At 46.7% G+C, this 27,856-nt stretch overlaps 1 protein-coding gene across 2 annotated transcripts in view; it reads right to left on the bottom strand.

Annotated features, from left to right (window-relative positions):
• Positions 1–27,856, bottom strand: part of LSAMP (limbic system associated membrane protein) — a gene marked incomplete at both ends in the record, with an annotated part of 318,738 nt that overhangs the window by 150,910 nt on the left and 139,972 nt on the right. For both annotated transcript variants that reach the window (XM_082495005.1, XM_082495006.1), the window contains one exon: positions 20,191–20,423. In XM_082495005.1, coding sequence (XP_082351131.1) covers positions 20,191–20,423 — 233 coding nt within the window. The remainder of the gene's footprint in view (positions 1–20,190; positions 20,424–27,856) is intronic.

Below are 27,856 nucleotides of genomic sequence, written 5' to 3'. Positions count from 1 at the left end.
GTCTTCTTGGGGCCTCAAACAGATCAAGGCAAGCCTAACACAAAGAGAGATTTACTTCCTTCGCTTCTTTGTACTGGATGTCAGTCTGCAATGGTTCTGAGAGCAAACCCAAATATGCGTGTGCCCGTTGCACTGCAAACAAGAAAGAAGTCAAGCCTCTCAGGCAGTCCAGCTCCAAAGAATAAGGAAACAGGACTGGGAACCTCATATTTTCAAACCTCAGAAGATCTGGCCTTACCAAAACCAAATCTCCTAGGGAAGTGGAAACATACTGTAGGAGCTGCTCGGGGAACTATCTTCCTGGGCATTCATGAGACTTGCCACCAACACTACTACTTTATGGAGGGGGCTCCAGTTAAGGGTTTGGCTGAACATTTGAGATGCATCCCTTCTTTTGGCCATGAGCTGCTGAGAGCTCTATTGGCTCAAGCAAGGGGATCCATCTTCTGATCTAAAGATCCCAAACCCTTTTAAACTCAAAAGACAGAATTACAATCCTAATTTCCACCCTATTATACTGTTGGGACTCAACGTTTGACCATTACATTTTTGAACAACGTAATGGTCAAAGATTGAGTCCCAACACTATGCTAGACTCCCTTTCCTGTGGTGAATGTGCAGTGGGAGAGTAGGAAAACCCTTGGGATAGACAGCAAGACAGAGGAAATTTTTTCTAATAATTCCTAATAATACATGATACAAGCTTCACCTCTATATAAGGTTCCCTCTGATGCATTAACCAGAATGGATATTTTTAGTGTTCAGCCAAAGAAGGACTGGGAGGCCCACAAGCACCTCATTAGTGATAGACTGTAATGATGAAGAAGTTGTTTTGTCTCAGGTTAGTGGGAACCTTTAATGCTGATCCAGTTCTCCTTCTGCTTACACAAACATAACCCCATTTGTTCTCATAGAAACAATCAAAATCAGACTGGTAGAGGCATAAACACAATTTTCTTAAGAAAACAAACTGGAGTACAACTTACACGTCAAGTTTAAGCTGGTAAAGGTGGTGGTGGTAATTCACCTCCATTAATTTACTCTCCTAAAATAAGACATTTAATGTAGGTGCATGTTTTAACCTAACCCTACAGTCAATTAAGAGAGACAGATAGATTTTGAGAGGTCCATTCAGTCCAAGCATTTTCAAGACTACCTTAGGTTAGATACCTATTAGAAGGATACAGTTCAGTGAGGTAAATCCCACACAAAATTTGCAGTCACATAGCTCGCACTGACAATGTGCTGGGCGTGACCATGGCAGTATCCTCACCAGTTGGCCGTAGTCCCATAGGATCTTAATAGAGTGAGCAAAGCCAGGTGCTGGTATCATGGTTCATCAACAGTCCCAGACATGGTGAGATGGTGAACCAGATCTAGGGTCCATGCAGGAAGACAAGGCTAGAGACCAGGTTAGAGAGAAGCTACCTACCACATAGGTCCAAGCTCCATCCAAGAGATGGTACCAAAGACACAGCTGGAGACAGGTACACCTAACACACAGTTAGAGGTCAGAGGGTGTATCGAAACCCCTGGGGAGACTGGTCAAGTCTAATTAGCGCGCTCAGGGCCCTGGCAGACAATGCATTTCCTGAAGAAGTAAAAGCGTCTCCCAGTAGGAAGGAAGATGATGGAGCTGTCAGAAAACTAAGTGGGGCACATGACATAGCCAACACTAACCCAGCATCAACTTTTGTGTTAATAAAAATATCCAGTGAGGATGTATTTAGTTATACTAATGCCTTTTCCCGCTAAAAGTAGAGTCACTGTGATCATTATATATGCAGAATGACTAATTGGAATAAGCTGTGCAATTTTCAGCTTAAACCAGCTCCTTCATGCTCAACATCCGCCCAACATCTAACGACAAAAGTTTATATTTTCATTGAGGATTCAGCATCCGGGCGAAAAAAGAGAAAGCTTTATGAGTTTTCACTCTAAGTCAATTAGAATTTAAATGTAGGTTGAATGCCAGGGAGAAGAATGGGACCTGCAGCAATTCAGATCTCAGATGTTCACGTACTCTGGAGACAGAAGAATCATGTGCACGCTTATTCTGTCTTCCAGAGCTGGGGGCATTTGGAAAGGCAGGTTTGTTCTCTGCTGCATATCTAATAGTGTTTTGGCCAACTAGTCTTTAAAGTTTCTGGGAAATGACTCTTCTACCTTTGCCCTTGGGAGGCTATTTCACAGCTGAATACATCCCATTCCTGATGTCCCCTTGTTAGTCCTAGCTGTGACCTCCACAGAGAAGCACACACTTTCTTTAAATACTTGGTGAGTCTGATAGTTGTTTGCAGAGTGGTTTTGCACCTAGATCGAATATGGCACACCCCAGCACTAGCCTGGAATACCTCAGGAGCAACTTCTGTGAAGTCAGTGAAGTTGCATTGATATAAACCAGCTCTCAAACACTACATCCACCACTGCATTACTGTTTAACCAGGAATCGCAGATCTCCCTTGTAAATTTTAGCGTATTTGTCTTTGCAGTTTACTTCAATTCTACTCATATTGATTGATGTTGCTGGAGAGCAGACAGAAGGAAGCCACTGAACAAAGAAGGCCAGGATGCAATCACTCGCATGACGAAGTTCCTGGAGAAGTCTGGCAAGGCACACGGTTATTGCTCACCTCATTTCGATACTTATGTACTCTAGCACGGACACATGCGCGCACACATGTACGTACATTATCCACTACCAAAAGTATCACTTCTAGTCTAAACTACTTTCTTTTTGTTCCCCTTTTGACTCCCTCTGCTGCTCATTAAAACTCATCTCTCCCACCTACAACGGTGAAGAGTCAGCAGGCTGCCCAGGTAGCATTAGCTAATGGGAACTGACAGCCTGCCACCATTTTCCGAAGGCTTATGTTTTTGATATCTGCCTGTCTTCCAGCCTGGCTAATTCTATGGAAGACTTTTATCACAGGGAGATTGACCTCAGGCAGGAGACATTTTGTGTCACTGTGAACAAGTGAAATGAAGACACGATGGGGATGGCAAGAACTCACTAGCAGCAAAAGCGAAGGAGAAGAAAACAGATGTATGATGAGAATACCTGCTATACCATGGCAGGCAACTCAGTGATTGGTCCTCTAATGAATAAATTCACTGAAGAATCTGAACTGTGGTGTACTTCGAGACACTGTAAGAGGCAACCTTAATTGATGATAAACTAAAATACCAGTCAAGTTACAAGAAGCATTTTCCCACTGATTTACAACACTCTGGATCTAATTAAAGAGTCCCTCCTTCCCTCTGCCAGCTAGTGCCTCATGAGGTTTGTAGGCTACCTCACAATGACTTACGGGGACACAGTCTGGAATACCTCTGTACTCGAGTTTTGGTACAGTAATTTTTACTACATTTTATTGCAGAGATGTGGGAGTAAAAAAATTAAAGTTGTTCACAGCATGGATACCTGTTCATACTTACAGAAAGTAAACAATGCTGTTATTGTATTTCCCTGCTGAGGTGCTGTGTCCCACAAGAGCTTTAGTCTGAAGGACTAGCTATCCTCTTTATTTCCCAAGCTCAACATCCCTGGCTGAACTACGTTCCTCAAGATCCACGTCAGCCTCCTCCCCAACTGAATGGCAGATCCAATCCCAAGAATCCCAATTTCTTCCCATTCAAGGCTTCTGAGGCTGCCATGAAAAGAAAAAGCTATTAATACAAAAAAACTACATTCCTTCTGTCCCTGCATGGTGTCGAGTGTGCCCCAGTTATGCCTTTCAAAAAAAAATCAGGTCATTCTACTGTTAGCTCTATAGTACTGGGTTGGAAAGCTCCTGAGAAGGCATGACCATACATCTCCTAAGGGGTCAGGACAGCTCTTCCCATTAGTGGTCCGAGCTTCCCCTTCCAGAGCAGGCCAATTGCTGAGTGTACCAGACCAAGGAGGAACAGAAACTACAAAAAACTGGGAGGATTAGCATCCACGACAATTTCCTGTTTCACATGTTCCCTTCATGTCAGCCACCATGGGTGCATTTTGCCTCTGAGTCCCCTCTAGATCCTAAAGAAGTCTTCACACACCTAAGGCTTACCTGCAGCCAACCAACTGCCCCTTGTGGGGAGTTCCAAATCAAAAATGTCAATAAGAACAGATATAAGGCTTTTATCTCCCCTGACTTCTCCGCAGACAGATGAATGCTATCGCCACTTCACTCCCACATGAATGTGTCTGGATTGTACTTAACTCTTCTGTTCTGAGGTCCGTCTCCACATCCATTATTCTGCTTTGGCCTATCTGCCGGATTTACTGCGTTCCCAAGGAGGCTTGATGCCTCTTAGATGGGCTTCTGGCAGATACAAACACGACATTTACACTTTAAGATCCTTTCCCTCAGGTTGGGTGGCACAGTCAGCAGTCTCAGTTTGCCCTCATTACCGGCTACTGTGCAGTAGAAATGGTCTGAGTTTGCAACCTTTCATCAAGATTAGGCGTTCGCTGTTTCATTAGAGGGCTAGCAGACATGTAGCAACATGTATGGTGCATCAAAAGGTGGGATTTGCTTCCTTAAAGAGGGCTATCAGTCAGAATGGGCTGTAACAACCTTCGAAGAGGCCAAGTGCCTTGTAGCGACGATGAATAAGGAATAAGCAAGTGGTTGGGTAGAAATGCAAAGCTGCAATTCAAATTCATGCGATGCTGAGGGAGGCCTGTCTCTGGGACAGTGGTTTAAGCTCATCTTGAGACAGGGGAATTAGGGCTAGAGTAGAAGAGAAATTGTATTTTTTTTTTTGTATTTTACCCAACACTCATCCCTGCAATCATCCAACATGCCCTAATTGCTTCAGTATGTCCCTGCAAAACAGAAACTGAGAGTGACTTGGTGAGAGACATACAAAAGCACAGATCTAAGATGTCCACAAGAGCAGTCGTCCAATAACGATGACCAGCTGTCGCAGGCAGCAAAAACCTCCTGGCAGTTGGCACCGGTGAATTTTCAAATACCCGCTGGTCACTGCTACCCTATTAATCATGGGCACTTTGCCCAGTCTACATTCCTGAACAGCTTTTTTCTTTCTCTTCCCCCTCTCTCCTCCTCACAGACTTCTAACACAGTTAATAAAAAATTTATCAGGGCAATGAAACAAACAGCAATTTGATTTGATCTGGGAGCCAAAGAGAGGAGAGTTTCTGCTGTTCAGGTGCAGACTCGGGAGTTTCTGCAACTGCTGGCAGAAACGTGCCCACAAAACCAATAGGATTAGAAAAAATGGAGATGTAGAGGGCTTTGGGGGTTTTGTGGGGTTTTTGTTTGTTTTTTTCTTTTTAAGGGAGTGGAAAGGGCTGGCAGGGAGACCAGTCAGCAGTGTGCTCTTGAACCCCAGGAAGAAGAGGATAACACTGTGAAATCCATAGGGAGTAATGGACTTCGCAGCACCAGAGATGGAAACAAGCATGGGAGCATCCATGCCTCTGAGCTGGGTGCAGCTCCTGAGAACTGCAGATGCAAATGACTAAATATTTGGAGTTTCTTTTTGAAAGCTTACATGGTTCTCCCTTAAGGGAGAAGAAGGAAGAGAGGAACAAGTACTTTGGTCTAACGCTAGTGATGTCTCAAAGGAGTTCAAGGACTAGAGAGACAGGGGCGTTATGAAATCCAGAAGAAAAATGGAGTACCCTGGAATAGTTTGGTCTACAATAGCATTACTCATCTAGTGAAAAATTTAGCCTGTGCCTCAGGGCTTTGCTGGGCTGCTGGCTCTGGGAGCAGGAAGTGCAGAAATCTTTTCAGAGGAGTCCCTTACCCTCTGGCTCAGTGGGAAACAGCAGGCAAGAGCATCGAGACAAGGAGATGACAACCTTCCGCTGGGAGAGCTTGCACGAATTTATGTCAGGCTTAAAGCAAGAGATTTGGAGGGGAATGCAGCTGCCCATTGCGAGGACAGGTAAATATATCAGGGATTATAACTGAAAGCATTATCCAGTGTAGAAGAGATCACAGACTAAAAGAAAAGGTATTGTTATACTATTTAAAGTCACACAGTCCAGGTTATGGCAAGAGGAAGAGTCAAGGCCAATCAACGCTGCGAGGAGACAGTATTAGATTGTGGGTAATGTCGGAGTCTCTAGACTCTTACACAGTTTCATCTCTCCTGCATAGACATACAAGGTGGATTCATGTCACCAAATTTTTGACGTTGAAAAGTTGACTGTGTTACTACTTAAGTTAGTCATTTACATTCCTCCTGTAGTCCAAACAGAGAAACAGGGACTTCTGGAGGACAATCCATCACATTACCTCGAGTAAGATGCCAACCTCTCCCAACAGACTACAGATGAGGGCCAGATGACTAGCTTACATTTGTGCTACTAACACTTAGATGTCTAAGACTAAGTGTGATGAATCTCACCTGTAGTATACCACTTCTGTTTGCGTGACTAAGTGTCCATACAGACAAGAGATGCCACACCTTAAGAGAGTTACACTTAAAAGAGTAAGTGACAGAGATGTATATCTCCGGACTTGGATTTTAGTCCTGCCTCTGATAGGGCACCTGTGCAATTTAGCTAGCAGAACCATGTACACACCCTGGATTTGTTCAAAGGAAAGGAACCTTTTATGACCTTGGATGGCTATGCCTATAATGTCAATGTGGTTTGCTCTCTTTTGCTCCAGAGAGCAAACCACAGCCTCTCAGTTGTGCTCCAGTCCTTCGGAGAGCCGTGCACACAAACACGATATCACTCCCAGGCTCCTTCCTGGAATGAATTAGTACATCTCCTCTCAGAGGAGAAGCAGGCACAGCTGACATGGACAGCCCACTCCAGACATGCAGACACTGCTAAGTTCGGCTTCCTCAACCTGCAAAAGTCCTCCAACACCAACTCCACAGGCCCTGGGCTTTCAAATTCCTCCATGTGCTCTTGTGCCATGTAACACACACTCTTGGCATCAGGTTATAAAGGCACCAGTCTGAAAGGCACCAGTCTGCCAGGCTGTGTCCCAGCCTTCTCATTATTTCAGACACTTTTAACCAGAAAACATAACAAATCAATCAACCGAAAAAGAAGCATGACTCAGAGCCACAGGGGCACCACAGGGAGCATGGAGGAGACCAGGGCTCCCACCAGTGCCCAATGCAACGTGGACAGAATCTATCTGTTCCAGAAGGTAGTACCACCAAGTAGCATGAACACGAGCCAGTCTATGTTGTCTGGTCTGGAGTTCAGGGCTTTCTCTGATCCTATCCACAGAGGGAGTACAGGCATAACCAAGGTGTCAACCTCAACTGCAAAGATGGTCCACAGGCTTTGCACAGCTGTAAATATTCTTCTGGAACACAGTCATGCCGTGAATTACGAGAAACATATTCACAATAGTTAAAAACACAGCAGGAGAGGCAATTTTTGCCAAACTGTTAACACTCCCCTCAAACAGGTTAGTGAGAGGTGGTCTCCCTGTGAAATTTTGTTCTTAACCTCTTTCCTGTAGGTCAACAACTGGATTAGTCTTTCAGGTAAAACCGTGAATTGGGAGCTCTATGCCTTCATAATCCCTAAAATCATTGTTGGATTTGTATAGTCAAGGTCATAAGGCTTCTACCTTGCAAAGTCTGTTCTGTGGTTATTTGGGGAGATTTATCCTACTTTTACACAATTTTTTTTTTTTTTTTTGGCATTCAAAACAGGAACATACCCAAAAGTCACATTCCCATCAGTCTAACAAGGGGACAATCATTCTGAAGAGACTCTCCAGCCTACAGCTGCAGCTGCGGCACCTGCGTGAGGGCCATGTGGAATTCAGGTTTAGGAACTTGCTTCTTGGCTTCTCTTCCTTCAAAAGGCTCTTTACTCTGTGTGTTTCACTTCACCTGTCTGCACTTAACACATGAACGGATGTACTTGCTGCCTACCAAAGCTGAGAGCTGAACCTCCCAGTTAACAAAACTTGAGTACACGTCCCACTCACCCACTAACTCAGAGTACAGTTTACAGTCCTCTAGTCCTAACATTCCATTTCTTCTGGTGACATAGTTCTGGTCTCCTTGCAGACAATTTTGTCAATGCAGCCAGCGGCCAGCTTGTGACCGCCTTTCCTGGCAGAGTGCTACTAACCTCTCTTACGCCCAAGTCAACCATGGCCAAATGCCCCAGGCCCACCGCATCACCCCTACCCTGTGCATTGCTGAGCACCCATGTGCCAGGATGCTGTGAAAACAAACTTAACCGGTCTTGCAGCCTGAGCGGCTCATAAGCTGAGGGCACCCAAAGGTGAGAAGCCACTACGTTAAAATCACTGCATCATGAGAGTCCCTTCCCCACGCGTTCAAAGGGAGTGTCTCCTTACCTTATTAAAGGCAAAAGACTTCTCTTACATTGACAGAGAAGACTCAGAAAGGAATAAAGAAGATAATAGGCTGCCAGAGGCCCAATTCACGCACCCCCAAATTAATAAGTCATTCCAATTAAATTATTTGCCCTAAATTAAAACTTATCACCAAAATCCAATTCTCATTTCATTAAAGAGACCTCCCTAGTTATCAATTATTTTTTTTCCTCTACAGATTTTTTTTTAAAGGTAACCTTCATGGAATGGGAAGAAAAAAATGTATTTGTAGGCTACTTTTCTGTTTGAGAGGCCCTGAAAGTTTTCCTTTTTAAGAACTGTTCCTCATTCCAATATATGTCCACGTAATAAATTAAGATGTTCCTAGAAGATTCTATGGAAGACCAGAGAAGTACGAGATCATGCCATCAAACAGACGATGTAAGGGAAACTTGATACAGAAAGAAGGAAGGAATTTTAAAAGTAGTGGTGTTCAAGCCTCAGCAGCCTCAGCCTTTTGGTATCAGAACTGAGAAAGCTCAGCCCACATTTGGGGATGTCCAAAGGGTCCTTCAGGAAAAGCCAGGCAGACAAATGATGGCGCTCCTGATGTGTCTGTGAGAAACAAACCGATCTCTTGATCGTATTCTCAGCCTTTCCCACACCACTACAGCTTGTCAAGCAGGGCTTGGTTCCTCCTGCCACAGGTCTGCCCACTGACAGCCTGAGCTGGGACAGGCAGAGACCCAGCACTGCCAGTCAGAGCAGCCACGTGCTCCCGCTCCCTCAGACTGCCCACGCCAATCTTTTTTTCCTTCCCAGGAACAACCTTTCTCCTGTTTTGTGTTGGAGATTAACAGTTTTTAACCTAATATTTGTTCTTTAAAAGACATTTTCAAAAGCTGTGGTTGGGTTTTGAGAAAGTGCTCCCTGCCTGAATGCTCTGTAAATGGAAGCCATATGTCTAAGTATCTGTTTCTTTTTTGTCTATTTTGTTGTGTGCACATTTGGCAAGGTTTTTTTGTGTTTTTTTTTTTTTTCCCCTTAACTATCACATCTCAGGCTTTATTAAACCAAGCTGCTATTCTGTTATTTTGGAGGGTTTTTTTCCCAAGCAACTGACTACTGACATTTTAGCAGCTATACAGGAAATGTGATATTAAGTCATTATTTTCTCAGAATGTTTCTTCACTTTCTGGTGAGTAAGGAGCTGCTACTGGGGTAGCAATTCCAGTGTTTCTAAAGATAAAAAGAAGAGCTGGAGCTCTGAAAAAGCCATCAAAATCCAAACCCTGAAAACCTATTACTTAATACAATTTATCATTTGTTGTTCTTGTGGAAAGCAGCTGGAGGCTTATCCTACAAGGCATAGCATGCATACACACCGACAAGACAGACTACGCATCTGCTCAGGAGTGATGAGGGCCAGCGACTGGATAGAGACAAATGGTAGGAGCACACGGTTACCACGAGTCGGCTGGGGTCAATACGCGCCATGCAGACGCAAGGATGCGGTGGGAAAGCACAGCACAGAGACCATGCTGACCTGCCCTTCCCCACTCTTCAAAGTCTCAAGGCACTTTTAAAAGGACAGTCTCATTTCAGATATATTACCACCTTGTTCCCTTTCCCAAAATGCCAATCTCTTTCTTTCTGTAATTAATTCACATTAAATAGCAAAATGGAAAGCTTCTAAAGTAGGAAATGAATTTGTTTCTTTCTACAAGCCTTGATGTTGTTTTTGAACTGCTGGCTCAATTTAGGTTTATTTTACAATCTGTTTCTAGCCACTTCCAATTTCAGATGAAATCTTGGCTCCGATGAAACAAAATTCCCTTTAATTTCAGTGGAATCAAGATTTTGATCCAGGTTCTCATCCACTAACACACAGCTACAATGAGTGTAGACAGTAACACAGCAGCCAAAACCACAGAGCTGGTGGACTCCGGGAATCTGGAATTTCATCCCATATGGAGTTTTGAGCATGGCAGATTTGCAGTATTGACTCAACTGGCACCAGTGCAGTAAGAAAAACAGGCAAAAGGAACACACTGTTCCACGAACACTGGAATTAGCAAGGCCTGGTTTCCCACAGCTATGCATCCTAGGTCCTGATGCCTCATCCCTCAGCCAACCTTCAAAGCTCTTGACCAGTTTTAGTCAAGGTGGCACCCGCCAGCTGGCATGTGCCACCTTGTCCAAACCAACCTGCAACTATGCTGCCTTTCACACATCCCATTGGTAAGGGATGCAGGAGGAGACTGGGGTCTACTTGTGAGAATTTGAGGGGCAGGAGCTCTTGTTGGGGCAAGGTCATGGCAGGTATGAGGGTTGCTGGAGTCAGCCGAGCAGAGGACTGCCAAGCAGAAGGACAGGCAAACAGCATAACCATACAAATAAATCCATACACACTTTGCTACTTTGGGAAGCCAAGCTACTCCCAGTATCTCTAGGGTTTGGATATAATAAAAACTCAACTGAGCGAACCACAACCTGGCAGTATTTCTTTCAAATGAAAGGAAAAAAATAAAAAGGACAGTAAAGCTATGGAAAAGGTTGATCTGAGACAGAGAAATGTGGAGCGTGATTAACCTTAGCTTTCATCTGTATTGCAAGTAAAAAGACAAGCTGATCCTAAAGTTTCTAGTGGATACTAGCTATATATCTTTCCTCATTATTTTGGGTTAGAAATAAAAAGTTCCAGATCAGATCTTTTTGAGAATTTCTTAAAAACACATTTTTGCTCATTTTCAAGCTACAAAGCAGTTACAGGCCTTCAACATACAATGAATAAGACATTTATTCCTGGTTATATTAGCACTTTTTCCCTGCAAAAAGATCTCAAGAGGATGTGTCAAAAAAATTGTTCATTCACACTGGCCATCATGGAGGGAGAAAGCAATGGTAATCTATGACTTAGGATGTCCAAGGGGCTATATCCTGACGTGGGCAACCTGGGTTAAATTTCAAGATTGGCAACAGGTCAAGGCAACTCTGTTGCGCTACTGAGGCCATTGCTTTTTCAGCAGTGGGAGCAGAAACACACTTGGATTTACGATTGCATTCTCTCAAGGGTTAGTAGGTTTGGTGGTGGGATTAGGTTCTTGTTGTGTTTGGAGTTGAGAGCAAAATATTGTCGCTACTTTACTGTCTTAGCAGTCCAGGCTAAGATTTGGGAACAGTACACTGAGACAATCAGACAGACAGAGAAATAACAAGGCAAAATCTTTCACAGCACTGGTCCGAATCTAGAATCAGCTGATCAGACAAAATCACAAAAAATCAGCTGATACTGCTCTAAAGAGACCACTCAAGCTAAGCTGATTTATATCATTAAGGAGTTGGATTATCATATCAAGATCCTTCCTCCCAGCCATAGGAAAGCATTCCATGTATTTTATGCAATACTTCTTTCTCCAAAATGAGTAAGCATTTTTTGAAGTATTCTGTTTTTGTTTCCTGCCTGCACCTGCAAAGCAAGCACCAAAATATTTCCAGAAAAACCTCCTGATTTATGCACAAAGAAGTGCTGAGATCCAACCTATGCAACAGAGCAAGACCCTATGCTGCATAGTAACACCCCAGCCGTGCCCGGAGACAGGAAAACAGAAGTCAAGAAGCATCAGGACACTATGGGGAGGCCATAAAAATATTAGATGGGGAACGGCAGGAAGTTCCTTGGTAACCTATGAAACACCAGGTGCACTTTCCTGCAATTTATGAGTTTGGACAAAACAAACCAGCACAGAAAACCTGGAGAGACTGCCACCAACACTACCATGTGCCTGAAATTTTGGAATTATTTTGCCAGTAGGAAATGACAGTCCACGCTAACAGCAGAAGGGGGGCAGCAAGATCTACTGTGCTTTAGTTCCCCAAGACGATTCCCTGCTCTCTCAGCTTATTTTCCCCATCAAACTGTTCCGCTGCCATTTCCTTCTGAGCACACTGGTCCTGTCTCTCCCAGGCCCTGTAGTAATCTGAATTTATCTCCTCCCTCCAATCTTTTCTTCTTCTCCCCCACTGCTCCCAGTAAAATGATCTTTTTTCTTCCTCCTAGAAAATTCATACTCCCATGTTATCTCATTATTCTTTGCAACAGCATGCCAAATTCACTGTCATTTTCCCACTGGGGCTATGTCCTGAAAAAGACAAAGTGGTCTGTGCTCGTTCTTACCTACTGCAGGCTCCCTGGAATTGAAAACACTACAGTGTTAGCACTCAGAAAGATCCCTCCAAATTCTGGGCTCTGCGCCCACAAAGCGGGGAAGCAAACATCTCTCGAAGAACAGCATCTGACTCCAACACCCTTATTGTCTGGCTAGGAAAGGAAAAATAGCTTCAGCTTTCTTCAAACCACTCTGCTTCCAGCGCCAGCAGAAGGGGTGGGAAGGCCAGATGTGCCAGGGGAAGATGGGCTCCCACCATGGCTCTGCTGAGCTCAAAACCATCCCAGCTCTGGTCTCCCAGTGACCCTCTGCAAGCACTGACAGCCACCAATCCTTATTCTGGCAGGGAATAAACTCCAGTGGAGAATGGCAGAAAGGGGTCTGGAAAGACCAAAAGGATGCACGGCACCATACGGACTGCTCACCCTGGACTCCCCTCTACAGCCAGTGGAAGGAAGCTGACATTTCCACTGGTCAATTTGTCTGATGGATTTTGGATGGCTACTTTAGAATGGGCTGGACTGTGTCTGAGAAGAGCCTGCTTCTCCTCACTAATGACAAAGGAAGTCCAAAGTGACCCGCTCCAGAGGTGTCATCTATGTTTGCTCAGATGAACCCCACCTTGGCTCTGGTCCAAGGCTGGTGACCAGCAGGAGCTACCTCCACCTGACACCTGATTTCAGGCTCCTACAAAGCACACTCGTGTGCCTTGCTCCAGTTCTGCTCAGAAACCCTTCTCACAGCCCCGAAGCCTAAAGCAAAATTTTTCCCCGCTGCCGTGCTCAGCACTGAGGGCAAGGGCTGAGCGGATGGTGGACAACACCTTCCCTCCTCAGCCCTATACCTGGCCTCTCCCGAGGGGCTCACCGGCAGAGCAGTGCTTACACAGAGGAAGCCCAGATTGCTTCAGCTGCCTTTCTGGGTAAAGGATTTCTCTCCGCGGTGCTTTACCAGTCACCTGCACAAAGCCCTTTAATTTCAGGGGAGTGGACTGAGAGGGGGCACAGCTAATACACCACACAGAGTTAATAATGACTTTTCTGTTGTTAAATCCCAGCAACAACAAATACATCTTTATACCACTTTTGAAACAATTAATGGTCAGTCTGAATCTTTGCAAGCAAGGAGCTCTACAAAGGCAATGCATAATGGAAAAAGGCTACACCCTGTGGTTCTTTTCTCACACTAATGCCTACCAGTTTGAAAGAAAACTGTAGGGTTTGGCCTTTAGCTGCGATACATTTGACTCTGAGTTTGTGATTAGGGCTGGGCAGTAAACATGAATTCCTCTTTGTGAAAATTTGCTGCTGATGTCTCCAAATTTGTTTTTGTTTTGCCAAAATGACAGAGCCCTTTTGATTATTTCTTTTTCATGAAATAAACATTAAAAGAAGGGAGAGCCCACGTCCTTTGAACAGCCAATAACTGGGAATCGCAAGAAATGTTAGCGAGCCTGCAGGAGTCGCAGGCTTGGAGCAAAAATGTGAACGTGAGTTCTCCATACCTCAGTTGAATGCTGTAGCTTTTAGGTAGGCTGTGGTAATGCTATACCTTTTTCTCTTCCCAATTTTGACCTGAAAAAGCACCTCAGACCTGTAAAACCTTCCTGATTCAATTTTAATCGAAGCCAAAACCAATGAAATGTTTTAGTTTCACTGAGAAGTTCCCACCCATCTCCATTCAGAATGATGCCTTGCTGTAAAGGCTCTGGGCAGCAAATACAGCAACCATCTACATGCTCCTAGTGGAAAGAGTTATTCTTTTGCCCAACTTGGCCAGGTCTAAGTCTCTATTGCTGAAACTTTTAAATCCCATGCCTGCTAAGATCACTGTGCCTTTGTGCCTGTGACCTTGATGAGACAGGTAAGGACTACAGGGATTCCTCCACTGATATTTAATGCCTGAGAAGAGCTTGAGGATATAGCCCTAAAGGAGCAAGAGCCCAAGGTAAAGCTGGGAAAGGGGCCGCCACTGCTTGCGTCCCCGTTACTACTCATTCTCCTGGAACAAGTCACTCAACATACTAGAACAAACGATTAAACATCCCATTTATAAACACCTAGAGGATAATAATACAGTAGAGGAAAAAAAAAGTAATGTACATTTGGCAAGCACATATGTCACTCCAGCCTCATTCCCTTTTTTTTTTTGTAGGATATCTGGCATAGCAGATAACATGGGAGCAGTATGTGTGATGATGTGATATATCTTGACTTCAGAAGGCACAACGGTCTCTTGAACAAGCTAGGAGAATGTGGTAGATGTTAAATCACCATCAGGATGCTTCAAAGAGCTGCAATCAACAGATCGCTATCCACTAGGGATGGAGGTTTTAGTGGGTTGCTACCACAGTCCACTTTTGTACCCTGATCTCTTCAATACTTTAATTAACACCTTCATGATGGAACAGAAAGAAGGCACCTGACTTTTGTCGATGATGCCAAGTTGGGGGCAGCTGCGAGTGCTTTGGAGACCAGGATCATAAGTAAACTGAAGAAGTGGTCTCCATGGAGAAACCAACCACGTGGCATCCAACAACAGCGAGCACAAAGCACTGTGCTCTGGAAGGGGGGAAAAACAATTAATGCTCAAATACAGAAGTGGGGAATGAGCTGCAGACTGTGTTGCAGACCAGTAACAGAGGGTTGGAGAGCAGCAGAGAGACTAAATAAGCAAAAGCAATGAGGCGCTCATAAAAAAAAAAGGTGAATCTCATCTCATTCTGGGGTTAGGTAAGTGAAGCATGACACGCAAAACACGGCAGGTACTTTTATCGCATGACTGAGTCCTAAACTGGAACTCTTGCTTTGGTTTTGGACAGTACGCTTAAGGAAACATGTAGACAAATCAGACTAGTGAAATACATATGACATAAGGGTTGGAAAATATGACCAGTGAGAAGTAGTGAGCCTGTTAAGCTGGACTAGAGAGGGTCTCAGACACAGGGATTAATGGGCTTCTAGCAGATAAAAAGTAGTTTTGAGGAAGAGGAGGAGAAATTACCACCACATGTCTTGGAAGGACCACAAATAATTGGCAGCAAAATCAATTTGGATCATACCTTAAAATAGGCTTTTCAAGTGCAAGTAGAGTGAAATAATGGCTGCGCACTGGCTATGCAGGCACAGGATGTCTTCAAAAAGGACACGTTAGGGGCAGCCATAGTATATCTGATCTTGTCTCCCCGCATGGGAAGGACAAGACCACTTCTTGTGGGTCCTTCCAGCTCTCTGCTCCTCTGATTGGACTCCAACAGAAATATCTGGGGTGGTGAATGGGAAGACTCAGTAGTAGCCATTACACCCCAATTGATGCAGCACAAAATGCTTTGAGTGAGGCGCTGGTTCAGAGCAGTCTTCTCTTGCTTTCACCCCAGTGCAGAGAGCACAGTACCAGCATCTGGTAGCAACTGAGCTGGGCAGAGACAGCCGCCTCCAGTTCAACCCAGCCTGCAAGCAGTGCTGGCCACCAGGGTCAGAAAGACAGAAGAGATGGCCATGGTTACACTAATGAATCTTTTGGCAGTGAATGTCTACTTCTACCAGAAGAGTTGGCTTTGAGTTTGAAAAGGAGGAAAGACTCATGAAGGGGACTTTTTCTCCTTTTAGCTGTCTACCAAGTTGTGATTTTTTTTTCCTAAGTGTCCTTTTATTACGCCTCTTTTAGACCTCTGCAATATGCAATAGAGAGCAATATACCAGAGACTGGTGCTGGCTGACAAGAGAGAATCGTCTCTTCCCTTGGAAATACCAAAGGACACGGGCACACATTAGAGAGGTGATGTCCCTCTGCCTGTGATATACTCCCACAGCTCTGGCCAGCAGAGTTCACTGAGAAGAGCTCACGCCAGGGAAAGCTGATTTTCTCACGGGAGGAAAGGACCGGCTCCTGGAACGTAACTTCATTAGCCTGCAGTAATCTCAATGCAGTGAATCCTTAGGATACACCAAAGCTCATCTATTTCAGCTCGCATTGTGGACATGGAAGTGGTTATCTCTATTTATAATGGCTCCAGCACCGTTCCAGTATTTGCCTACCTGTTAGTCTCCGATATAGCTATCCCATTTGTTTTTGGGGGTGACAGAGGCAGGGTTTTCACGGTGGCTATACAGATGAGGGAGTTGAAACCAGGAGATAAAGGACCTGTGGTCCCCACAACATAGTGGGGAGCAGAAATACCCGTGACAGCGCTAACTGAGCAGAACGGGGAGCCTGGGCATGGCCCTGAGGCAGCCTATTGCTTCCAGGGCATAAGTGGGATCTTTCACCGACAAATCCAGGCATCACCAGTGTGCACAAAGCTAGCAAGGAGTCTCTGACCCTGGCTTGTTTCCATTTCCCTAGGCTTGTTTGAAGGGAATCACTCACCATCCTGCCAGATTACTATGCAGATCAGTTGACCAGCCTGGTATTCTATTTTTCAGGAGCTGTATTTTCTTTTATTTATTTATTTTTACATTTGGGGTATCCAGAGCTTCACATAGCCAATGTTTTTAAATTTATGAACACAAAAGAGAAGTAAATAAACTTCATTAAATAAATAAAACTAAAAAGCTTAGCATGACTCAATATCCAAACTCCTTTCATTTGTACCAGTGGCAAACTATTTTTCAGGTACACAACGTTCAAATTTGAGAATAATAATAATCAATATGAGAAAATGATACTTGGAGAGGAAATGGATATTTTTGAACATATACTATTGTCTAATGAATTAGTTTTATTAGTTAATATTATTTAAAATGAATTAATTATTAGTTTTAAACTAACAAAAATGGTTTAAAATGATGAGCCTAACTCTTCCAGATTGTAAAGGATTTTGTATTTGTATTGATATCCTGGTCTCTAAATTGAAGAGACATGGATTCGACAAATGGACCACTCGGTGGATAAAGAACTGGCTAGACGGTTGCACTCAAAGAGTTGTGGTCAACGGCTCGATGTCCAAGTGGAGAGCAGCGACGAGTGGTGTTCCTCAGGGGTCGGTACTGGGGCCTGTACTGTTCCACATCTTTGTTGGCGACATGGACAGTGGGGTCGAGTGCACCCTCAGCAAGTTTGCCAATGACACCAAGCTGTTTGGTGAGGTAGACACGCTGGAGGAGAGGGATGCCATCCAGAGGGACCTGGACAGGCTGGAGAGGTGGGCCCAAGCCAACCTCATGCAGTTCAACAAGGCCAAGTGCAAGGTCTTACATCTGTGTCGGGGCAATCCCAAGCACAAATACAGGCTTGGCGGGGAATGGCTGGAGAGCAGCCCTGAGGAGGAGGACCTGGGGGTGCTGATTGACGAAAAGCTCAACATGAGCCAGCAGTGTGTGATCGCAGCCCAGAAGGCCAATCGTATCTTGGGCTGCATCAGAAGAAGATTGGCCAGCAGGTCAAAGGAGGTGATTCTGCCCCTCTACTCCACTCTCGTGAGACCCCACCTGGAGTACTGCATCCGGCTCTGGAGTCCCCAACATAAGAAGGACATGGACCTGCTGGAGCATGTTCAGAGGAGAGCCACAAGGATGATCTGAGGGCTGGAGCACCTCTCCTATGAGGAGAGGCTGAAAGAGTTGGGGCTGTTCAGCCTGGAGAAGAGAAGGCTCCGGGGAGATCTTATTGCAGCCTTCCAGTACCTAAAGGGGGCCTACAGGAGAGCTGGGGAAGAACTTTTTACAAGGGCATGTAGCGATAGGACGAGAGGGAATGGATTTAAACTGGAAGAGGGCAGGTTCAGATCAAACATTAGGAAGAAGTTTTTCACTTTGAGGGTGGTAAGGCACTGGAACAGGTTGCCCAGAGAGGTTGTTGAGACCCCATCCCTGGATGTGTCCTTGGGTGACCTGGTCTAGTGGGAGGTGTCCTTGCCTATGGCAGGGGGGTTGGAACTTGATGATCTTTAATGTCCTTTCCAACCTAAACCATTCTATGATTCTATGATTTTTCTTGGTTTTTTTTTATCAGATGAAATTTATTTTTAGAAAAATCAAAGCTATGAGTTTCACCTAATTACTGGATTACAGGACCTGGGGCTTTAAAAGTAAGCACGGTATCGCAATGGGTCTGTTGCTAAATCTGTGGAAGGCATTAAACAAAGATTATCCACAGATACCTTGTTTACAGGCATCCAGAACTTAGGTGTGCCAAACACTGAATTTTCTCATCCTCAGAAAGGTGGCAGTAGTTCAGAGCTGGAGACCCACACATTTAGGTGAAAGCTAAGCTACAGAACTCAATTTCACTGCTTAGGCCCATATCTAATAGGCACAAATAAAATTAATAATACATGTGTGTGGCTCTAAAATTCATTTGTACCTGTATTTTTCTTGACAGATAAATGGAAATCGTACGCTGTGAGGTTTTACCAGCAATAAACCACCTACTGCCAGTTAGCTATTCGCCGCTATAGCAAGCAGCAAGGCAGGGTACACCTCCAGGGCTGGAGAGTGCATTTCACGCCGGGCACACACCAGCAAACACTCAGAGAAGCCGGGAGAGCTGCTCTGCATGCTGGCGCCGGCTGCTCTTCACTCTGCTGGGGCAGGATTTTGCGCAAGAAGACAAACCAGGAGCCTTCTGTCTCCCTACACTCACATGTAAAGCATCACCTCTGACCATTAGTCTGGACTTCACCTTGCAGATAAATGCTCGCTATGCTAGTTAGCCCCCAGCTTGCCAAGTAATACCAGCAAGAGGAACAGTCCCTTCATGCACGCATTTATATCCAGAGAGATTCAAACACTTGCTGGGGGAAATCAAATCTGCAGCCTTTTGGGTTACTAGACAAATCAGGAGAAATAACAAACTCCTGCCTGAATAATAATGTAGAAGCTGAACATATCTGTAATACGTACCGAACACACTCATACATACCTATCTATCTAAGCTGCTCTATAAATATTTTAGATAAATAGGCAGATAGAGTGGCGTGAAGATTAAAAGCAAAACAAAACAGAACTGAGTACACGCACTCGTTTGGTATTCTGGTCTGGACAAAATGGAACAAGTGAACTCCATAATGCCCTTACCAGTAATTGGCGAACTCCTTACTGTGTTTGCTCTCTGTTATATCATGAATGCAGGCAGACAGATAGGACAATGCTGGCTCAGATCACCAAGTTTCCAGTTCCCTATAACACACACAGGAGGAGGGTAGCTAAAAAAGGAGAGGGCAACATAAGGTACGTGGCAGCTACCTCAGGTACCAGGTTTCACACATGCCTAGTGACAGCGCACCCTGCAAACCAATGACCCAGCACAGAAAAACACCCAGGAAAATTAATTCCCCAGCCTTGCAAAGTGTTGACAATGGAAGGCCAAAAAATATAGCAGAGTAGCTCGTTGACACAAGAAAAAAGAAAGGAAATCTGAGGAAGGAGGAGGCAAAGAAACCAGAGGGCTGTCTGGGAAGAGATGAGGCAAGCACGATGTTCTGACAAGTGTCATTATAAACAAATGCTTTCCCCTCAGCGCCAAAACAACCACAGCCAGGAGCCAGGTTTGCATTATACTAGAATATGTCTTGACACCATTGGTGTCCCCTGCTCTGTCATCGCTTTTGAAAGGACAGACTGACAGCAGAGCAAAGTCACGCCACGCCGCAGCAGAAGGGGACAGCCCAGCTGGCTGCCGTTGTAAACGTAAGGGATGCACGGGCCACTGACTCTGGGGTTTCTCTAAGACAGGTACAGACCCCTCAACCCACTGTGTCTTTTGCTCTTTACTCTCTTCTCAGGCATGTTGCTTACCTTGCACGATCAAGTAAACCTGGGAAGTCTTGGGGTGATGCTGTGTCTGCACCGAACACGTATAGGACCCCTCATCATAGACATCCACTTTCTGGATCCGCAGGCTGTATTCCAGGGGGTTTCTCTTCTCCAGCTCTACTCGAGGGTCCAGGGACCACTTGTCCTCTCCAGCAAAAATGATGCCAGAACGGTTTAACCAGGCCACCTTGGAGCTTCTGTCTTCTACATAACACCTGCAGAGGATGAGAAAGGTGAGGGGGAGATTAACAAACCTCTCCTTCATCTCCATTTTGTCCCTTCCCTTTACTACTTTGCTCAGAAATTCCATAGCACACTCCTGTCTTGCCAGTGAACCACAGCATCTCCTCACCATTGCTGCCACATGGCCATGTACTTCACAATGATTTTTTGAAGGGTTTCATGAACCAACGGTTCCTGAAACTATGAGATTTGGGGCAGCTATGCTTCCTGTTCTCTCTTCATTTTGACTGTGGCCTACACTTGCACCAAAAATGACTTTGGAAGGCCACAAGAGATCCTGGTCACCAAATCCCTTCTAACCCTACCAATGGGAGAGGTCAGAAGGAGTTCTTCCCATGCTTCTTCCTCACCTTCAAAAGTTAAGTATACAAGAGAGTTCCCAGCCCCCTGCCAGCCCTGGAGGGCAAAGGTTCATGGCTCCAGCTTTGTCAGCTCAGGGCACAGCTGCTCCATCCCTCAGTTCCAGCAGCACAAGGGCAGGGAGCTATAGTTTATCTCCCCTCTCCAACCCTCTGACGAAAAATGGCTTTGTGTAAAGAGGAATTCACTCCTCAAACACCACTCTCCTAACACCACCTCCCTCCCGCCCCCCCCCCCCCCCAATGCACATCTGCCCGCTTGTGCAGATTTCAGGCTGAAAAGGGGAGGCTGGGAGGGTGTCACTGCCATCCCTGTGACATAGGCAGCACATCCTGTGAACATCCCAGGTGAGACCGGAGAGGAGGAATGACTGTGAGGGACGGCAGGCAGAAGAGCAGCAGCAGGACCAGCAGCGGCCATAGCCCTGCTTGCCCAACTGTTGCAAGGCAGAGGACAGACTGACTAACCCTGTTGCAACTGCATGACACATGTTTTTTTGCTTAACAGAGAGTGGAGAAGGTGCTGCGAAGACAAATATGCACTTTTGGCCAAGGCACCTGCCCTGTACCACTTCCCAACCTCCAGAAGGTGGCTTGCACAGAAGCGATGACGAGATGCCAACAAGGAGGCATGTCCTGCTTGCTCTCAGCTGTGGCTCGTTTGAGAGGTTGAGGGCTGAAGAAGACATGGGGACATAACTTTTCTTTCACCCTTACAGCCGTACCCACCAGGGTTGGGCTCAGACAGGTTGAGAGGGTTTGCCTGGAGCAGATCACACCATGTTTGCTCTACGGATACACAGGGGAAGCTCAGTCTCCAGAGCTGTTCTTCACCTCTCAGAGCTCTTCCCACAGCCTCCTGGCAACCAAGTAACCCAGCACACCCCCCCACTGCTATCCACATATGTGTCGTATTTGAAAGAGAAAAGAGGGAGGATAAAGATTATTGCTTCAAGATAAGACAAATATTTGACAGGAGGCTTTCATACAGCCTCTTAGTGCAGGTCAGACATTTTCCAAGTTCCTCTGTTTGAATGCATTTCATTCATGTGGCGCTGCAGCTGCTGTCCCTTGTGACGTGACCCTACCATTACGGCCGCCACCTCTCACCCCCCTCCCTTTTGGCATGCCAGTGGATGCTCTCCGAGTTGCTCTGGGGTTACTTGTGGGCAGGAGGAAAGCCAGGCTGCGTGGGCGCCGATGGGAGGCACGCCACGCTGCCGGCCAAGCAGCAAGCAGCTCTGTCTGATCCAACAAACATTTACTTTAGAGAGCAGCCCAACAGAGCCCAGCTGGGATGGCTGCCACCCAGCCAAAGGAAGGGGGCAAGGGTCTGCCCCTCAGGCCAGAGCCCACCCTCCCGGCCAGGCACGCACTTGCCCTGAGCTGAGTTGTTTTTAAAAATCTGCTCTTCGTTAAAAAAGAACGGGGCAGCGGAATCCTTGAGCAGCCACTCACATGTAGAAACCAGCACCACCGTGACATGGCAGTGCCCGGTTCAGTTGTCATCACTGGCGGGGCGAGCTGGAAGCAAGGACCTGGGGAGGGCACCGTGCCCCAGACCTGGGAGCAGTGGCCCTGTAGGGACACCCAGATGGTCTCCGGAACCGGTGGCCTTAGGGTCACCAGCCTTCTTGCACACACATTTCTGCGCAGAGTCATAACGGCACCGAGAATCAGGGGTTAGGGTTTTTTTACAATGGTGTTCAAAGCCCCTCTCTGCACATTTCTGGATTTGTGAAAATCCCGAGGGGGATGGCGGTGAGAAGCTAAGCAGATTAACAGCTGAAGCCGAAGTCAGTGGGAGCTGAAGTTTCTCAGTCACTTCTGAAAATTCCCTGGCACACCTTTCAGTGCCGCTGGGCACCAGTAGATCCAGCGCACGGCACTGGCCCCGCCGGCTGCTTTCTGGCCCTACACCGCAGCCCCCCATGACACAGTGCAGCACCCCGGAGCTCTGCTCTGCACCCCGTCATTACGCGTCTCTGCTTGGAGGCAGCAGAGATGCCCCAGTGATGTCCCTCAGGTCAGTAAAAGCTCAGCGGTGCGGTCGGAGCAAAGCCTCATCGCCTCGCTCCCGAGGGGACACTCACCTGGGGACATTTCCTCCTCTCTGCCAAAGAGAAACCGTGTGCCATAACCTGTTCTACACCTCCCTGAGGTCAGCCCTAGGATGGGGGTCAATACCTACAGTCAGACAACCTTGCGAGCGCCCCAGAAATAAGTTAGCAGATGCTACTGAAATAAAACCCAGAGGAGAGAGTAGGGGAAGGAGGAAAATGGGAAGAATAAGTGAAATGGATTTGAGCTGCTCTCTTCAGTGTACCTGTTCCTCTCAAACTGCCAGGGAAAATCAATGTACAAATGTGGAATCTCCAAGTCCTGGCACACTCCAAACATGCATCCACACAGATGATGCATCTCAGTACGTCCGTCTGCACACATGCACCCTCTTAGTCTGCCAGAGATGCCACCCAGCTGTATGGATCACGCCTTAATAAGGATTTATGGTGATGATTTTCACAGTGTAATAAGTGCTAATTCAATACTAATAGAATATTAAATGGCACGTTAACTGACATTTTAACTGCAATGCAATAGGAGCATGGCATCAGGAAGATATCAAATGACTCTTATCGTTCACTAATAATCAATACTCAAGTTCACAGAGACAGTCAAACGCTTTTCATTAGGCTTATTGAAAGCATTACCATCAGCATCAGTGAACGCTAATGAACGATTTGCGATCCATCCATTTTGCTTTTCTTTACGGTTTCAGGTTTAATTTCTTGACATCTGCTGATGCGGCTAATGAGAGGACCAGCTAGTGGTGATGGTCATGCCTTGCATGATCGCTGTAGGGACTCAGGAGCTCTTGATCTTAGCACCAATTCAAACCACAGACACGGACAAAAAAATCTTGCTGCCGTGCCCCTTTAGCCCTCCTTGCCCTCTCATAAACAAACACAGCAAAGTTTGGCACCTGAGGTCTTTTAGAGACGGCACCATTTTTAGCTGCTACAGATGTGTTTCCAGTTCTCACACAGTGGCTAATGACTGCGTAACAACCACCCAGGAGAGCATGGATGGAACCTGGATGTAGAGAAAGGAACCCGGGCAATCCTCGCACACCTCCCTCAGCCTTGGTTTCCCCAGGCACAAATGCAGACAACGGGGCTGAGCCGTGCCACAGGAGGGAGGGGAGCAGGTGATGCTTCTGCCGCAGGAGAACGCTTGGGGACCTTCAGCAGGAACCATCTCCTCGAACTGGAGGGAGGGCTGCGCACCACTACCGTTCCTGGTCCCTGGATTTCAGGCTGGGAGGGGACATCTGGCAGCACGCAGGCAGGAGCCGGGAGCGGTGCCGCTGCTCATCCTCTCCTCCCACGCCTCCCGGCCCAACGCACAGAGCTGGGCCAAAGCAGCACTCCTGCAAACCTGTCATTGTGGGCTCCAAGGTAAACTCCATCTGGGCAGGGGAGATGTCTTTTTCCTCCACTTCTTGAAAGCATTTAGGCTTATTCCTATTGATAAGTGGGAAAGCAAGCTGAGGAAAGCAGGGGGAGGCTCGTGCATCCATATCTCCTTCTGGTGAACACCAAGGCTGGAGGTCTCACCTCCTGCCCTGCCTCGCTCCTGTCTTGGTGCCTGACTCCTAACCCCAGCGGCTCCTGCTCCTCCTCCCACCAGGGCACTGCTGCGTGGTGCACTGATTTCCCAGCATGTTGCTGTAACACCCGTTGCAGTGGATGTTGTGCCTGTCACTCCAGCAGCTCCCGGCCCTCAGCTTTCCGCCTTCTCTTCCCTCCGGCGAACAGACGGGCACGCTGCTGAGGGGTGGCATTTGGTCGGAAAGCCCTAGCACGGGCTTCCCAGACTGGATGTGTCACCGCCAGGGTTGGGGCTGCACAGGGTGAGGAGGAGGAGGAGGAGGAGGAGGATGCACAAGAGCTGGGACCTCACCAGAGCGCTTCCCATTCTGCCTCTGAGAAAGCAGCACAGCAGCTATGGCCCCAGGCTACGGAGATGGAGTGGTGGTATTTTCTTGCCTTAGGAGGGTCTTTTTGGGATAAATTCCATGGTGCTTGGAAGGGGTGGATGATATTTAGAGCCTACAGTGATGAAGAGGCAGGAAGGAAGCCCTGTAGGACCTGGTGAAGCTGCTGTTTAAACGATTACTTTAACATGGCGAGGATTTTACAGTATTATCGATGATGTATTGGGTCGCCTTGAACCCAGGATAATTGTTTGGTTTTTTTTTTTGTTGTTGTTGTAATTCCAAATAAATGATTATTTTTTTTTACAGCAGACCCAATCCCATAGTTCTCTGCCAGAGCCCCGCTAGTGAGAATAGGCGATCTGCTAGGATTCATGAAATATGGTGTGCTGCTTCGCCAGCAAGCCACAGCTCTTACCTCATTTGGGGGAAAAATAAATAAATAGTGTGGTTTCGGACTGCATTTTCTGCCCTCTTTCCCCAAAGCCCGTTGTGGTGACAGCTCTGTGTCATAACTCCCACACTCCTCTTTAATCATCTATTCTCCGTTAACCTTTTGATCATCTCTTCTTTAAGACAACCTCTGTGCAGCAGGCCAAATCTCGGTGGCCTGCTGGACATGCAATTAAGCACCTGGAACCCACCCCATTGCACTCACCGAGCCCCCTTTTGCCAGAGGATGTCACAACCCGCCCTGGATCAGATCTCCCGTCTCCCCCTCGGCTCTGTGATGAGCCTGCTCTAATCTTCTCACTTCACACACACTCACAGGATCCAGCTAACAACTTCCCCCGCTGCCCTCTACCCCCGGCAGCAAAATGGCAAGAGGGAAAAGAGAGAGGGATCAAACACGGCTTGTTCGGCACAAAGCAATGTCAGCTCCCGGCTGCCAGCTCCGAACGTGCAAGACAAATTCTCCACTGTGTTGCAAAGGATGATCCTGGAAAGCTAATGCGGTGGTTAAGCACAATACCGCTTGCAGCCTAGCGAGGAAAGCTCAAGAGCAAACCACGCTCGCGCTGTTTCGTCTTGTCTTCTCGGGCTCTTCGGCCCTTCCCTACATGGTGAGCAAGGAACTCCAACACAGCGATGGTCAACTGAGGAGGCAGTAAGAGCCCGGCTATGCCTCAGCGGGGACGTGGGCAAACGAGGGCTAAGGACAGACGGCGGGCATGCTAGCCCCGACCCTCCCGGGCATGGTGCTCAGGGGAAGGGTCCAGCTGGGCCTTCACAACGCCACTGCAGCGCCGGACCCTGCCAGCATTTCAAAAGCAACGCGGCGCTGCCGCTGCAGCAGCCAGCTCCCTCTCCTCGGTGCACAGTCCCCACCAGAGGAGTACACTGGCAAAGCACGCAGTCCAGAGGAGTAATGTGGGAGCTGTTGGCCCTGGGTGGTTCCCGCTGCTCTGGATCAGGCTCTTCTCAACAGGAGATGCTACAAAAGCCAGCTACAGCTGAACATATCTTCGTCTCTGCGAAGGAAAGGGCACCCTAAGTGGATGGCAATGGGAGACTGCATCAACCAAACATCTGAAACCTCCCTTCAGCCAAGCACCAAAAACCTCATTTTACCAAATTTGAATACACACGGGCACAAGGTGTTGTTCAAACTTCTCCTTCTCCCTGCTGCCACTACTCCTCTCTTTCCCCAGTCTGGTCCAGCTGCTGCTCCTCTCCTGATACACCACGACCCACAGCATGGTCACTGTTTGAGAGCAAATGCTGTGCCGAAGCAGGATGGATTCCAAAATATGGCATAAATAGCTCCTGAGCCACCACTGCCAGCATGATAACACAGGCTCTTGGAGGGATTTAGAAAACTACTGCTTAAAGCCAGTCCTGCGCTGGAAAACCGGCAGGAGGGGGAAACTGCTGCATCTGTTCAGCCCACGCTTCCTTTCAGCCACATTACGCTGTGACCTTGGTCGTCACACCTGTCTGCAGCTCCCCGGGTATCTCAGCGCTCAGGTGACAATTGCGGGCCATCTTCCCGTTGGAGCGGCGCAGGGCTGATAGGATGCCGGCACTTCTGCTCACCCTCTTTAGTAAATTGCCACTTTGGGAGCGTGAGGTTAGGACGGGCTTCCCGGGACAGCACGGCCAGCTGTACCTTATCATCTTTTTCAGAGATGTACTTTATTCCTACTTAAGCCTAGTGCGTTTGGTGGGGGGTACCGTCCCCCTGCGTCATACGGCAGGCTGATCAAAGTCTTTCTGCTCTGCTGATTAGAAACTTTTTTTTTTTTTTCTAATTCTAAGTCTAGATTTATTCATGGCTGGTTTATATCCATTCCCTCTCAGGCCAACACCATCCTTTAGCTTAAATAGCCCTTCTCTCTCCCGGGTGCTTATCTTCCAACGTGTTCACAGAGAGCAATCATATTCCCTCTCAGCCTTCATTTTGCTGGGCTCAACAAGCCAAACTCTCCTAGTTCCTTCATGTGTGATAGACTCTCCATTGCCCTAAACATCCCAGTAGCCTCTCTCAGCACCTGCTCCAGTCTGAATTCCTCTTTCGTGACTGGAATTCTTACCCAGCTTTCTAGATGAGGACTCCCCAGTGCCTTGTACAGAAACGTTCCTGTCTCGCTCTCTCCCCCATCAACTCTTTTTAATGAAAGCAAAAAGAATTGCAACCAGTGAATATGACTACCAGTGCAGAACTGCTCATGTGCTGTGAGCAGCCTCGTCTCTCAGTCCATGTGATACACAGGGAAAATGAAACCCAAGGGAATTCACCAAAAATACACCAGCCTAAAAAGACAGCTAGCTGCATGGGCTCTTACTAGCAGACACACAGCTGATCTCATTTGGGTTTTCTTTCTGTTAAAATGACTATTTAAGACTACAGGTTCCTGTTTGTAGAGAAAACAAGAACCAAAAATCAAACCCCAAATTACAGTAATTGTTATGCCAGTACTCTCCCAAGGTAGATGTAACTATATCAGAATAAGAGAAATATTCTGGCATGATTTATTGTTCTTCCCATCTTCTGGGGATCAGTGTACCTGCATAAACAACTTCAGCCCATATCCACTCCAGAAAAGGT

This window comes from Vanellus vanellus (genome assembly GCF_965231255.1).
Source record: "Vanellus vanellus genome assembly, chromosome: 1".
NCBI lineage: Eukaryota > Metazoa > Chordata > Aves > Charadriiformes > Charadriidae > Vanellus > Vanellus vanellus.
The sequence above is the reverse complement of the archived record's forward strand: the minus strand, read 5'-3'. Positions and strand labels throughout refer to the sequence as shown.